Raw genomic sequence first — 16208 nt, 5'->3', positions numbered from 1 at the left:
CTGTTTGTGTGGCGTGAGATTCCGAATTAGTATTCAGAGTAATGGCTTCCTTTTGCTGCATTACCTTCTTTGACATGATCCACTCACCAAAGTGTTTCCTATGTCTTGGGGGTAGACCCGTAACCACTCCCCCGCTATTGTGGGCGTAGGTGAGCGTGACACCTCTCTGACAGCGATCCGGGTCACGACCTTCCACCCACGCAGCGAGCACGCGCATCCGTGTGTTTAGCGTCACATTCCGTTTGGCTGGAAAGCAGTTAGAGTGCTTCCCCTTGGGCTAAACGTTTAGGTGACACGGGAAATTATTTATCTGTGACCAGAGCACTGTGTGATTCGTAGTGTAAGGTATCCTGTTGTGACCCTGTTGTGGGCTGAGTGTCACAGACACCCATTGGTCTCTCTGTCGATGATAATGTTAACAACAAAACGACACGTGTGTTATTGATCAACAGCTGTAGACCTTTCAACAGAGACTGCACCTTTAATACTTTTGTCCATTTCAACTTTGGGACATTGAAGTTAAAGGCTCATATAGACTGGTTTGACACTCAGTAATCGATAATTAATTAATCAATGTGCTCTAGTGGTGTCGTTAAACAAAATCAATATTTAAAAAAATATATATATATAGAATGGATGCCGATTATTTCACTGAGGCTGGCCGCATGCGTTCTGTAGACGCATGCTTCGCCCGCATCCAGTCTAGACTCAATTGAAACTAATGTACTCGTATTTCGATTTAATCACTAATCTATATGGGCGGGCGGGACGTAGATCAGTGGTACAACACTCGCCTGATGCGCGATCTATCTAGGATCGATTCCCATCGGTGGGCCCATTGGGCTATTTCTCGTTTCAGCCAGTGCTCCACAACTGGTGTAATAAAAGCCGTGGTATGTACTATCCTGTCTGTGGGATGGTGTATATAAAAGATCCATTGCTGGTAATCGAAAAAGAGTACCCCGCGACAGCGGGTTTCCTTTCTCAAGAGGGGGGAGACAGACAGACAGATAAATCACCCTCCTAAGTAAAAATTCTGTGTCCGCTCCTAAACCAATTCTTAGATAAACCGTTAATTAGTGCGTCCACTGGACTTTCCTGATGTACAATGGTTGGAGTTCATTTCGGTTATTTCACATTCCAACCAGTGCTCCACGACGGCATGTTATTTAAGGCCGTGGTATGGGACATCCTGTCTTTGGGAAGTTAATTTCCATATCTAGGCATATGTGGAACCAGCGAGTCCCTTCTCTCGCGTGAACTTGTTATCATTCAGCCTTTTGAAATGCGTATGATGAAAGCATACTAAAAACAAAAATAATAAACACATGAACAGATTGATTATTGCACCACCATTATCAACGTCTAGAAAGAATGTTCTAAAATAATAATAGAACAATTCAACAAAAGTACAGAGTAATAAGAAAAGGTCGTTAATTATAATAATATAATTCTTCATTCAAAGTTTTCAGATGATAATATAACTAATCATAATTATTATTATTTTCTTTTTATTGTTGTTTTTTCTCTGACGCCATATAACCGTAAATAAAATGTGTTGAGCGCGTCATTAAATAAAACATTTCTTCTTTCTTCTTGTTTTTCCCGACTTTCAGCAACATTAACCTGGAATCTCGTGTTTAGAAAGATTAGTTTTCGATTCATAGTCGCTCAGCCTATGTAGACTTTTTTAATTACTTTCTTCTGAAAGGCAACGAATGGACTACGTATTAAGAATCTTTGATATGCACTCAACAAATAAAATATTCTTAGTCTATTAGACCGTACATACTAAGAAGGCCAGTGGTAAAGTGCTCGCCTGAAGCGCGGTCCGTCTGAGATCGATCCCCCTCGGTGGGCCCATTGGGTAGTTATTATGTAAGATGTCTGTATTAGTTTGTTTAGGCCTAATATACACGTATCAGGTAGTCGTTAATATGCTGTATTTCTTTATACCAGCAACGAATTGTCAAGAAACCTTTGACCTGAGGATTCCACTAAGAGGACAAATTTTTTTTTTTTAAATAAGAAGAAATTTATTAAAATAAACATACCTATCCATTAATGAGTCACTGATATTTAAAAAAAAAAAAAGGTTAACCGTTCTTATCTTTTTACAAACTATTTTAAAACGCATTTAATGTTTCGATTTAAGCCTCGTCTGCCATTAGCTGATAGGTAGGTAACTAGTTTAACGTGCTCATATACCACTGGGGTTTCGAACACGCCTATCCCGAGTCCGACCTCCAATATGATCGGGGGTCTGACTCGGGACAGGAATCTATTAGCTAAAAGCGTTTCACCAGAGATTACACTTGAATTGGTATAACGAGAAAAAAAGTTATTGTAATAAATATACATATCCATTAATGATCACTGATATTTAAAAAGGTTTGCCATTCTTGGCCCCGTTTTACGAAGCGACCGTAGAGCTAAGATCACCCTGTACACTTAAAGGGACAGTCCTGAGTTTACAACCATTGTAAAATGTTTCCGACCAATAGGGCCTTTTCGATGAAAGAAAGATTTTATTTACGGTTATATGGCGTCAGACAGGTGATTAAGAACCACACAGATATTGAGAGAGGAAACCCGCTGTCGCCACTTCATGGGCTACTTATTTCGATTAGCAGCAAGGGATCTTGTATATATATATATATATATATATATATATATATGCACCATCCCACAGACAGGATAGTATATACTACGGCCTTTGTTACACCAGTTGTGGAGTACTGGCTGGAACGAGAAATAACCCAATGGGTCCACCAATGGGGATCGATCCTAGACCGACCGCGCATCGAGCAAACACTTTACCACTGGGCTATGTCCCGCCTCCCTTTTCGATGACGTAACATACAAATTAAATATATTTTCTTATTTAGAATATCCGTGTCTGTATTTACAAGGTGTCAGTTGTTGTCCTAATGCTTGTAGTAGCCCAAAACTAAAGTAAAATCTGAGTGCTACAGACATTAGTACATGACCGCAAACGCATTCAATATACAGACACTTGTATTCTAAACAAGAAAATGTATTTAGTATGAAATTGTAGTCACCAACAAGACTCTGTTACAATGTTACAATGGTCGCAAACTCAGGGCAGTCCCTTTACTAAGATCGCTTCGTAAAATGGGGACCTGATCTGTTTACACTTGACATGTTCATAATATTTCAAAACGCATTTAATGTTTCGATTTCAGCCTCATCTGCCAATAGCTGAAAGCGTTTCACGTGGGATTACACTCGGATTGGTGGAATGTGGACATCAGTTTCGCTGGGATCCTTGGAGCTGCGCTGAAAGTGATGTCTCCGACATCCAGTACAATCAGAAGTCGCCATGTAAGTATACCACTGTAGGTGACATATTTGCAGAGACCAACCAAAATATGTCGAACTTTAATAACTCAGATACCAATTATGTCGTAGCATTAAAGACATTCTTCTATTTACAATAATTTATAATGTACATGCATGTGAAACGTTGTCTGTGGCATTTATAGTTTTACATCGAAACACGCCCAGAAGTTCCATTGTATCGAACTTTTATATGTCGAATACCAGTGACGTGTCAGTGTAAAATGAATACATACACCTTTCAAACAGTCTTTGGTTTCAAAATAATAGGTTGCAATGGACTTATGTATGATGTATTTGCGATCTGCCCCTTAGACCAATAGTTAACCTGCACGCTTTTTAGGCGACGATCACCCCACCACACATACACACACACACACACACACACACACACACACACACACACATACACACACACACACATACACACACACACACACACACACACTATAGTGACATCCCAAAGTGGTGTCAGTGTTACAGCACATGAGACATCAAATGGAAGAAAACACCGTGTCATGGTATAGCACGTATTATATAGAGAACAGTATTAATAGAATCTATCACCGTCGTCAGGTATAGATAAGGCAATTCCAACCCGAGGCACAAAAACCTCAGCCCTCACAAAAACAAAAAAACATTTTGTGCCTCGGGTTGAAATTGCCTTATCTATACCTCACAACGGGGATTGATTCTATTAGTCCAGTGGGCAAGGAATTATTATCCATTCACCTTTCAGCGAACAAGGAGACATCATTTGTTCAAGCCATTACCACAGCGGGAGTAATGTTTGTGTTGACTAAAAACTGCAGTTCGGGACACCTTGCAGACTGCGCGTGCGGTGAAAGTAAAACAAAGACTGAAGGTACTGTACTTTATTTCTTTTTATTCATATCTTTACATATACAGTTCTACAAATATCGTCTAACACACAGAATGGTGCACAAAACGTAACGTTAAAAATATTATGCCACTGAGACGCTACTCGACATATACGAGAGGTGACTGAAAAACGTTTACGCGTGAAATGCTAGTCTTCGACGACAAACTGTCACGACGAAGTCGACTAACTCGCCGATCTCACTTCTTATAAGCCTGTCCAGTTGCTAGTCTGAGCGATCTTACATCTCGATTTTCGTCGTATACAACTCCTACGACCGATTAGTTGTTAATCTGAGCGCACCCATCTAAGTCGGGAGTTGGGTGAAATTACAACGCAACTGTCGAATTAGCCAACTCCGTCGTGAAAGTTGCTAGCCTTGTCCTAGCATAAAACTTTGCATATAGTCAATTCAACACTTTAGAATGTGTATCAAACAAGATACACTAGCTGAATCATTTATTTTTCAATTAAAGAAGTGTAGTTATTTGTTCTCTCCAACTGCAAAAAAAGTCAAAATTGTTTCATAAGCGGGCAAGAAGGTGGTTTCAGATTTTGGGGATTTCAACGGAAGGCGATTGGTAAACTACTATCCGAGGGGTCAAGCAATAAACTGAACATCCTTCGCCAACCTGTTGTAGCAGCTGCGTGAAAACATTTAAGTGAAACGTCGCAGAAAACCCATGAAAGATGTATTGTTCCACCAGACAAAAGATGGAGATGGAGATGGAGATGGAGATGACTAGTCAGTTTTTAAAAATGTTTTATTAAATGAAGCAGATAATGCATTTAGTTCAGATACACTTGATAACTTTCTAAGGTGTTAAACTTATTATATGCCAAGTCTTATTAGCGTAACTTATTCCATTCCTAGTTCGGCCGATAACGTTTCCTTTGCCACTCATACTGTACACCTAATAAGAGCGATCGTCGATTTCCCTATTGTCTTTTCTTAAAAGGCCTGTCCTGGGTTTGCAGCCATTGTACGATGTTTGCGATAACAGAGCCTTGTTGGCGACTACTATTTCATACTAAATACATTTTCTTGTTTAGAATACCAGTGTCCGTATATCGAATATGTTTGCGGTCGTATAGGTAGTACTATACCAAATAACTTCCGGCTGGGTCAAAGTTCGAGGTGCACCGAACTTTTGATAGAGAAGAGAACACCACAAGTCCTGTGATTGGTTATAAATGTGAGTGTGTTGGTTGTAAAAAATAATAGTTTCATCTGGGTAAAATAAATGTGCAATTTTATTTCATCTAGTACCAATGTGTCAAGTAGCCTTGTGCTTGAAACATGTATGGGGTACCTGTAAAAAAAAGTACTCAAATTTTGTGCGAAACTAGGGTAGTCATAGACGCTACCCGTTATCTCAGAAACGAGCAGCTTGACCCCCATTTTTTTCTGATTCACTTTAAGTGTAAGGGGTGGTAGTATTTATATCCGTGGCGTTTATGTCGGTTGATACGTTGCAGGTAGGAGTTTTAGCCGTATATGTTACTATTGTCGTCTATGGGATTTGATTTGGTAGTATACACCCTATACTACTGTTTGTAGCACTCAGATTTTACTTTAATTCGTGATATAAGTTTTTTGTACGTACAAAATTATTGGGAGGTAAAATCCAGTCTGGGCTATTGTAAGCATTAGGACAACAACAAACACCTTGTAAATACAGACACTGATAATTTAAATAAGAAAATGTATTTAATTTGTATGTTACATCATCGAAAAGGCTGTATTGGTCGGAAACATTTTACAATGGTTGTAAACTTAGGACTGTCCCTTTAAAACATTTTCTTCAGTATCGTCTCGCGATTTGCTACACAAATTTCAGAAATCGCTACACAATTTTAAAATGTTAAATAGTAGTTGCTACTGAATTTTTGACTGATCACTAACTGTTGCTAATCCAACATTTAAAATGTTCCCTGCTTCTACTACAACCCTTCGCGGTTTTCTTCCTTATGATAAAATGCTCTTCGTTATTTCTCCAAGAGATACTTTTCCCCAACATTTTGATATTTTCAATTTACGCTACGCACAAATAGATATGGGATTCTTTCTACAAGAAGGTTGACACCGGTCGTATGGCCAAGTTGGTGGTAAAACAAAACTTTAAAGTAAATATCGAAAACCCATTTCGATCAAGAAAAAAGTGTATTTCATTTTTGTGGTGGAAAAACCTATAGACAGTGGTAAAACAGATAATGGGTCATCAACAAGTTATTAGTAGTACAGTAGTTAATGGGTAGCTTCTCAATGGCATAACACTTTTTGATATTACATTTTTATCATACACCATTTTACAAAGTATATATATATATATATATATATATATATATATATATATATATATATATATATATATATATATATATATATATCTCAACGGGATTGTTTATCCATCAATCGACAACACACGATGCTGGTTCTGTGCAAAGTTTCATAATCCTGTATTGCAAGTTTCCCCCGCTATTTGTCTTTGAAAATGGGTGGACACGGGACGTAGCCCAGTGGTAAAGCGCTCGCCTGATGCGCGGTTGGTTTAGTGTCGATCCCCATCACTGGGCCCATTGGGCTATTTCTCATTCCAGCCGATGCACCACGACTGATATATCAAAGATCATGGTATGTTCTATCCTGTCTGTGGGGTGGTGCATATAAAAGGTTGCTACTTGCTACTTATGGACAGATGTAGCGGGTTTCCTCTCTAAGATTATATGTCAAAATTACCAAATGTTTGGCATCCAACAGCCGATGATTAATAAATGAATGTGCTCTAGTGGTGTCGTTAAACAAAAACAAACTTTTAACTTTAAAACATGGGACGCTTTTTTTATGAAACTCAAGATAAAATTATATTTAATAGGGAAAAGGGTTAATGAGTGGTACCCAGTATCCCCCACCCCCCTCGCCGTCTAACAGCTTTTTATACAATGTTTTTAACAGGGCAGTGGCTGTGGAGTGGGTGTGATGATGGGGTGAGGTTCGGAGACAGCCTGTCACGGAAGTATATCGATGGTGCCATTAACAGAGGGACTATCCGCGCCATTGTTAATCTGCACAACAACGGTGTGGGAAGAAAGGTTGGTTTAGACATATTTCTTGAAATTTTGGTGAAATAGTGGAAGAATTATCAGAATAGTTGTCATTATCATTATGGTTTACTATAAATGATTGAAACTAATGTTTGTTTGGTGTTGTTTTCCTACAAAATTATTATCCTCCACCTCTTTTTTTTTTTCTTTTTTGTTTGGTGTTCTTTTGGTGTGTTTTTTTTTTTTGAGGCCATCGGTCTACAGGCTGATAGGTACTGGGTTCGGATCCCAGTCGAGGCATGGGATTTTTAATCCAGATACCGACTCCAAACCCTGAGTGAGTGCTCCGCAAGGCTCAATGGGTAGGTGTAAACCACTTGCACCGACCAGTGATCCATAACTGGTTCAACAAAGGCCATGGTTTGTGCTATCCTGCCTGTGGGAAGCGCAAATAAAAGATCCCTTGCTGCTAATCGGAAGAGTAGCCCATGTAGTGGCGACAGCGGGTTTCCTCTCAAAATCTGTGTGGTCCTTAACCATATGTCTGACGCCATATAACCGTAAATAAAATGTGTTGAGTGCATCCTTAAATAAAACATTTCTTTTCTTTTCTTTTTTTTTTAAAATCTGTCAGAATTAATATAAGAAATAAATTTATTTTTAGTGTTTTCGCTATCAGTTCTAGACTTAGGATTGTATTCTGTGTCCTGAATTAGAGAGAGAGAAAAAACATACAAAACATTCCGTGTTTTACCTGTTCAGTTACCACAGCATTACTAACTGTTATTCATCACGTTTAGCTTAATTTATCAATCCTGGCAAATATAACGTGTTTCTGGTCACCCTGATGTTCGTAGTAAGTAAAAGACTTCAGAAAATAACAGGATCTGAATGAAATGGGGCAGGGGCTACTATATATTCATTTGAGGAGGGTCAAAGCATTATTTTCAAAGTGTGTGTGTGTGGGGGGGGGGGGGGGGGTGCCCTGTAGCCCCGTTCCCGAATCTGACGTCGCATAAACATCAAAATGCTTATTTGAATAACCAAGTAGTCCAGATAAATAGGATTTTTGTTCCCAGTTGTAGAAGGAGGGGGAGGGATTGGACAATCCATATGATTCCATAACAATATAGACCAACAAAGTTTTCACTTAATTATAATATTATTTAAAACAGAATAAATGTATTTTCCTTGTCATTTCAGTCTATTTGGAGAATGCTCCAAGTCAGCTGCAAGTGCCATGGCGTTTCCGGAAGTTGTTCTATACGGACATGCTGGCGAAAGCTTTCCGACTTCCGGTCTTCGGGAAACTTTCTGAAAAAGAGATATAACAAATCTGTCAGAGTAATAACTGGAAACAAGGAAAACAAGCCAGTCGGCGAACTGCGGATGTTCATCATGGCGAGAGTGTCTTCCAAAGACCTTGCATACGTCGACAAATCGCCAAGCTATTGCACGGCAAGCACTGCCATGGGGACAAGGGGCACGGAAGGTAGGCATTGCTCAAGACCAAGACGCGGACTGAGGGTAGCAAAGTCGGAGAAGGTAAGCTGCAGACGACTGTGCAGTCAGTGTGGATTCGTGGTTCGAAAATACACCGTGGAGACCAGCTCTAGCTGTAACTGTAAATTCTACTGGTGCTGCTCGGTCAGGTGCAAACAATGCAACACCATTGTCCAGAAATATTACTGCCATCGACCACAGTGAGAGTAAGACTTTGTTGGACACACGGTGCATTGGTTCGGCCATTTTAGATCATATCGAAGTTAGTGATGATGTCATAAAGATTAGAAGAGTAAGGAATTTGTCTGTAAAAAAATCATTGCATTTTGAACTACGGCTGTATTGACGTGGTGTCTAACATAATTGAAATGACTTGGTCTGGAGTGAGAAGAATCTCGCTGCCGCAACATAACCTAGTTCAGTTGTTTGAACTGGTATGGAACCTTCATTCCGTTTTAGAGCCGCTTCACTTGAAGGATTTGATCTCGAGCTTTCAAAACCGTTTTGGACACACCGAAGCTGAGGAAATTGACGTGGAACTTTCAAACTATTAAGTTAGCTTTAGTTGTGACATTTGATAGATAACTGTCAAACTGTTTTAAACACACTACAGTTGAGGACATTGGTGTGGATAGTTTGACTTAACCCAGCTTCGTTTCAGCTTGACTTCAGAGAATTGGTGTGCAACTTTTAAACTGTTTCGCCTAAACTACCAAATTACTTTGCCTAAAACGACCTTTCGATTCTGTCTTGTTCAGACACGGAATACGGTTTTGTCATTTAGTCCTGATTTCGATAAGATGAGTGAGATAATCATTGGTGTTAACAGTTTCCATTGTAACATGTTTAAACTGTTAACCTAGATCATTATTCATACATATTTTATACAAACTGTGTGCTTAGACAAAAGCTAGGATCAGACTATCAACTGTCATGGCGAAATTGGCCAACTGGACTGTTGCGTTGTAATTCCCCACACTTCCAACTCAGATTAGCAACTAATTGGTCGTAGGTGTTTTATACGACGAGAATATAGTTGTAAGAGCGCCCACAGTAGAAATTGGACAGTCGTAGATGTTGAGGGATCGGCGAGTTGGCCAACTTCGTCGCAATAGTTGGTAGTATAATCCTAGCATTAGGAAAAGCCATCATGATAAACTTGGTGTATTTAAAACAGAAGGTAGTCATAAGCACCCAGGCTCCGATTTGTGCTAAATTATAGTGCTTTAAGTTTGTATGCAATTTGAACGACAAAACATTGACATTTTCAAAATGATATCTCTGCACAAGGCAGAGTCAAAAGTGTATATTGATAATGTTGTGACTGCTGCCACGAAATTATTTTCATGTGTGTAGTCAGCGGACTGGCTCTTACCAGAGTGGGACATCCTTTCAGGCTTCCTAAAATATTTCAAGGCAAGCGCCTCCCTCCCCTGCCCAGCCAATTAAGGTTCTGTCACTTACCACGTAAAGTAAAGTTTGTTTTGTTTAACGACAGCTCTAGAGCACAGATTAATTAATGATGGGCTATTGGATGTCAAACATTTGATAATTCTGACACGTAGTCATCAGACAGTAAAACACATACCACGGCCTTTGACCAGTTGTGGTGCACTGGCTGGAGCGAGAGAGAAAAAACCCAATCAGTTGAATGGATCCACCGAGGTGGTTTGATCTTGCGACGCAAGCACCGCAACCGAGCACTCAACCGACTGAGTTAAATCCCGCTCCCATACGTCTATAATGAGAATCCTTATATGAATAATATATTCATCAATATGGTTACATATATCGACTTTGTACTATTAACTGTTTTTTGTTCGGTTGTTATTAATTGATTAGCGTACATGTGGTGTGCACATAGCGGCTTAATGTAACAAACATTTATACCTGGTTCGTGATTAGCATACATGTGGTGTGTACATAGCGGCTTAATGTAACACACATTTCTTCCTGGTTCGCGATTAGCATATGTGTGGTGTGCACATAGCGGCTTAATGTAACAAACATTTCTTCCTGGTTCGTGATTAGCATACATGTGGTGTGTACATAGCGGCTTAATGCAATAAACATTTCTTCCTGGTTCGTGATTAGCATATGTGTGGTGTGTACATAGCGGCTTAATGTAATAAACATTTCTTCCTGGTTCGTGATTAGCATACATGTGGTGTGTACACAGCGGCTTAATGTAATAAACATTTCTTCCTGGTTCGTGATTTTTTTCAACAAAATAGGCTTTGATGTTTAATTCGTTCATGCAATTATGGCAAAAGAAATTAAAAATAGGCAAGTATTTTTTTTTTATCTGGGTTGGTTGTTGGTTTGGGTTTGGGTCTGGGTTGGTTGGTTGGATGGTTTGGGTCTGGGTTGGATGGTTGGTTTTTTGGTTGGTCTGGGTCTGGGTTGATTGGTTGGTTGGTGTTTTTAGTTGGTTTGGGTCTGGGTTGGTTGGTTTGTTGGTTGGTTGGCTGGTTTGGGACTGGGTTGGTTGATTGGTTTGGGTCTGGGTTGGTTGGTTGGTGTGGGTCTGGGTTTGTTTGTTTGTTGGTTGGTTGGTTGGTTGGCTGGTTTGGGACTGGGTTGGTTGGTTGGTTGGTTGGTTTGGGTCTGGGTTGGTTGGTTGATTGGTTGGATGGTTTGGGTCTGGGTTGGCTGGTTGATTGGTTGGATGGTTTGGGTCTGGGTTGTTTGGTTTGAGTCTGGGTTGGTTGATTGGTTGGTTGGTTGGTTTGGGTCTGGGTTGGTTGGTTCTATAAATGATTAGATATTAGTGGTCAGTATATCTTAAATGTCTCTCTATAATCTACGTTATGAGGTCAATTAATCACTCGTTATGGGGTCAATTAATCACTGTTGGTCAATGTAGCCACAATTTAAATGCCTCTCCACAATCTACGTTATGGGGTCAATTAATCACTCGTTATGGGGTCATTTAATCAGTCTTCAGTAATCTAAACTTCATTTCTATACCTGTTTTTCCTTTTATAATTATTACGCTAGGATCAGTCTATTAATTGTCACGACGGAGTTGGCCAACTCGACAGTTGCGTTGTGATTTCCCCAACTCCCAACTTACGACGGGTGCGCTGAGATTAACAACTAATCGGTTGTAGGAGTTGTATGTGTAGATAATCGAGACTAGTAACTGGACAGTCGTAGAAGTCGAGAGATCGGCCATTTTGGCCAACTGCGTAGTGATAGTTGGTAGTCTGACCACTAGCATAATGCTAAGTCTCAGACTACCAACTGCCGGCAGAAACTCCCGAATTACGACGGGTGCGCTCAGATTTAACAACTAAAGAAAGAAATGTTTTATTTAACGACGCACTCAACACATTTTATTTACGGTTATATGGCGTCAGACATATGGTTAAGGACCACACAGATTTTGAGAGGAAACCCGCTGTCGCCACTACATGGGCTACTCTTTCCGATTAGCAGCAAGGGATCTTTTATTTGCGCTTCCAACAGGCAGGATAGCACAAACCATGGCCTTTGTTGAACCAGTTATGGATCACTGGTCGGTGCAAGTGGTTTACACCTACCCACTGAGCCTTGCGGAGCACTCACTCAGGGTTTGGAGTCGGTATCTACATTAAAAATCCCATGCCTCGACTGGGATCCGAACCCAGTACCTACCAGCCTGTAGACCGATGGCCTAACCACTACGCCACCGAGGCCGATTTAACAACTAATGAATTATACGACGAAAATCGAGTTGTATGAGCGCTCAGACTAACATCTCTTTGGATCTCTCTCCTGGTACGTTTCACTCCTCTCGACATCACCAGACTTCACAACAAAAGAACTCTAATAATGTTTTCCCATCTCATTCTATTTCAACGTTGGATTCGCTCATGACTAATGTGACGCCATCGTTGGATTTCTAAAGCCAGTGAAGGACGCTGCAACTGGACGGCACGACGGTTGGATTCGCCTGGTATCTGGGTGATGGGAGGAGGGAGGGGGTTGGAGCTCAGTAGAAGTAGGGAAGCATTTAGGGCGTAGGCGGTTTCGGCCTGTAGGGTTGGTTTAGGTTTGTTCTGGGGTCTCACCCCCGTCCTCTCCCGGTCCCCTTGATGGATCACACTGAAGTTCCGGATAGGAACAGTTGTCCTTATATTTACCCTCTAAATAAACTTGTGTGGCTTGGGCTCAACCTCTCCTCCTCCCCCCCCCCCCCCCACCCCAGGGCTAAGATCCTATGATCTGAAATTAAGCTATTTACTTTTCTGATTTTGAAATGTCCGCAAAAAAATTGGGCTGTATTATGGTAAATTTAAATCTTTAATTTTTGGACATGTGCTTTAAAATTTAAAATCAAAATTATTAAAGCCCCACTTCCCCTTTTTGACTTAATATTCTAAATTGTCCATTAGTGTTCTATCCCGGACCAGGCCACTGGCTATCCGGAGACGTGGCCCGTGACAGACATGCCTGAAACCTGAACTCAAACTCAAACTCAAACTCTCTCTCTCTCTCTCTCTCTCTCTCTCTCTCTCTCTCTCTCTCTCTCTCTCTCTCTCTCTCTCTCTCTCTCTCTCTCTCTCTCTCTCTCTCTCTCTCTCTCTCTCTAGGCAGGAATAATTAGTTTTTGATAATGTATGTTTTGTTATTCGTTTTTTTAAATTTATAATCCTATTTACAGTACACACAAAATTTATTAACTTTTTGGTAGAAAAGTACGCCGTTGACATTAGTTCTGATTTACGATAGCCTGGTGTTTATTCTATCAAGTTATCCAGTAATTTAATCAAAAGTAGTGAATGTTTACTTTCAAAGTAGAAACCTATTTGGGTAATAATAGGATAATAGCCCATACAGGTTTAGTCTCTGATTAAACTTGTAAAAAAAATTTCACAAAATTAATTAGGTATTTGCAATATGACGAAGCATCTGTGTGGTTGTTGTCTCTCTCGGTGATTAAGGTATAAAGCTATTTAAAAGAGATTAATTTCGAAAACTGAAATGAAATTTGATTCTTGTGAATGTTCAGTATACTAAAATTTGTTTTTGTAAGTTAATACTCTAATGCTAGGTTCAGACTACCAATTGTCACGACGGAGTTGGCCAACTCTCCGATCTCTCGATTGTCCATTTGCTAGTTTCTGTACCTTTACAGCTCGGTTCTCATCATTTCATTTCAATTTATTTTAGTGCTTATATCCAATTGAGGTCCACGCACGCTGTCCTGGGCACACACACCTCACCTATCTGGGATGTCTGTCCATGACAGTGGGGTTTTTGTCTGTGGTTAGTGAGAAAGGAGAGGGTGTAGTGGTCTTACACCTACTCATTGAGTTGTTAAAACGCGCTCTGGGTGGAAGCCGGTGCCGGACTGCGAACCCTGTACCTACCAGCCTTATGTCCAATGGATTAACGACGACACCACCGAGGACGGTCGATTCTCGTCGTATACAACTCCTACGACCGATTAGTTGTTAAAGCGGCTATGTCTGGAATATTTTTATTATTTAAGCATTTAGAACAGAAAATCCCATTACGTTTGGTGCATATAAGACGCCGCACTCCGAATTGGTTTCACTACACTGGATTTTCCAAGTTAAAAATAAACCCACTATTTTGAAAATGGGACACTTTTGCCGGGCTCCCTCTGGGCTAAAAATAGTACGGTTCGGCTAGTGTTGCATTACAAAAACCGAGCGGATTCTAGCAGCCAATTACGCTAGCAGCCAATTTCAGCAGACCCTCATGGCGACGATCTAAACACCGGACTCATACGCCTTTCGATTGTTACCTGTATTTCACACACTTTTATACACACTGTTATGCTAATTTTTAATTATTCACTACAACCTAATAATTTTAGAGTTTTAAAGAGTATCTTTATATAATAACAACACAAAAACAAAATAACAACCAACACTCATTTTCACAGTCCTATTGTTACTAATATCCGTATAAATACAACTTAACCGTTTTATTAAGTACTTTTATAATATCTGAAGTATCACTTTAAAAATCCGTCTGTACTACGGTAATATAGGATGTCCAACTAGTATCGTATAGCCCACACCACAACACATTATAAAAGGCGTAATGGTTCGGTGTTTAGAACGTCGCCATGCGTGTCTGCTGAAATTGGCTGCTAGCGTAATTGGGTGCTAGGAAGTGGCTGCTAGAATGCGCTCGGTATTACAAAATGGCGAGAATTGTTCTAACTGGCTAGTAAGCATTTGACGATATGCGTTAATGACGACAACTTGCGAGTGAATTAAAAGTGCAGTTGTGCTTGTATTTGAACTTAGAACTTGACTGTATACGATTGAAACCAGACATTGCAGCTTTAATCTCAGCGCGGCCATCTAACTATTGAGTTGGCCAACACGTCGTGACAGTTGATATTTAGAGCCTAGCATAACAGTATATTTCTAATGGATATTTTTTGCTGACAATGTAATGTGAATATATTGTGTATATTATTACTGACATGAAAATAATGTTTTGTAAGGAACGGGGGACAAAAATGTCTGAGCCTAGTAAATCAGTAGATTTCTTCTTTACTGATAACGTAATGTGAATATATTTGGTATGTTGCTACTGACATGGAAAAATATTTTGTAAGGAACGAAAAAAACAACAACAAATTAATCACCGATGTCAAAGCTATATAACATGATGCCGCAGTCAACATTCACAAATTCGTTGTCGTCAAACCAGTTTGAGTTTTACTGAAGCTGACCACGAGGTGAGGTAAGAGGTTAAGGTTAAATATTTAGAGCAAGAAAACAATATTTAACCCAGTCCTTCAGGCTTTGATTCCAGCCTGTGCACCACGACTAAGGTATATCAAAGGTTGTCGTATGTGCTATTCTGACGGGTAGCCCGGGCTGTTTTAGCTACCAATTTCTCACTCGGACTACCAGTTGTGTAACCCCGGTAGTCTGCAGGGCTACCAAACGTTTTGGCATGTCCAGTCACTTCACAATCAACAAGACCTTTAATTCATAGGTGTCTGATATTGAGACAGAATTTCTGTCTGTGGGATGGTCAATCTGATTAAAATTAGCTCTACTGGTCTACCAGTAGATCTAACAGCATTGCGTGGACTCCCATGTTCATGTGACATTTATATAATGCATTGTCGAGATCGGTCTGGTGAGATACAAGTTGTTGTTTTTTGTTGTTGTTTTTTTGTTTTGTTTAACGAAACCATTAGAGCACACTGATTAATTAATCATCAGCTATTGGATTTCAAACATGTGATAATTCTGACACGTAGTTATCAGAGGAAACCAGCTACATTTGTTTCTAATGCAGCAAGGGATCTTTTATATATGCATTTACCCACAGACAGAAAAGCACATACCACGGCCTTTAACCAGTTGTGGTACACTGATTAGGTGAGATACAAAGCTACTGCAAAGATATATATATATATATCTGTTGTTTTGTTTTG

General features: G+C 39.9%; 1 protein-coding gene across 1 annotated transcript; it reads left to right on the top strand.

The window, feature by feature from the left end:
- Positions 1 to 632: 632 nt before the first annotated feature.
- Positions 633 to 8992, top strand: LOC121379744 (protein Wnt-8b-like). Its single transcript, XM_041508392.1, has 4 exons — positions 633 to 674; positions 3207 to 3345; positions 7197 to 7333; positions 8489 to 8992. Exons 1-4 carry the CDS (start codon positions 633 to 635, stop codon positions 8990 to 8992), a joined length of 822 nt encoding a protein of 273 aa, XP_041364326.1.
- The last annotated feature ends 7216 nt before the right edge of the window (positions 8993 to 16208 follow it).

This window comes from Gigantopelta aegis, chromosome 8, assembly GCF_016097555.1.
Source record: "Gigantopelta aegis isolate Gae_Host chromosome 8, Gae_host_genome, whole genome shotgun sequence".
Classification (NCBI taxonomy): domain Eukaryota; kingdom Metazoa; phylum Mollusca; class Gastropoda; order Neomphalida; family Peltospiridae; genus Gigantopelta; species Gigantopelta aegis.
The sequence above is the reverse complement of the archived record's forward strand: the minus strand, read 5'-3'. Positions and strand labels throughout refer to the sequence as shown.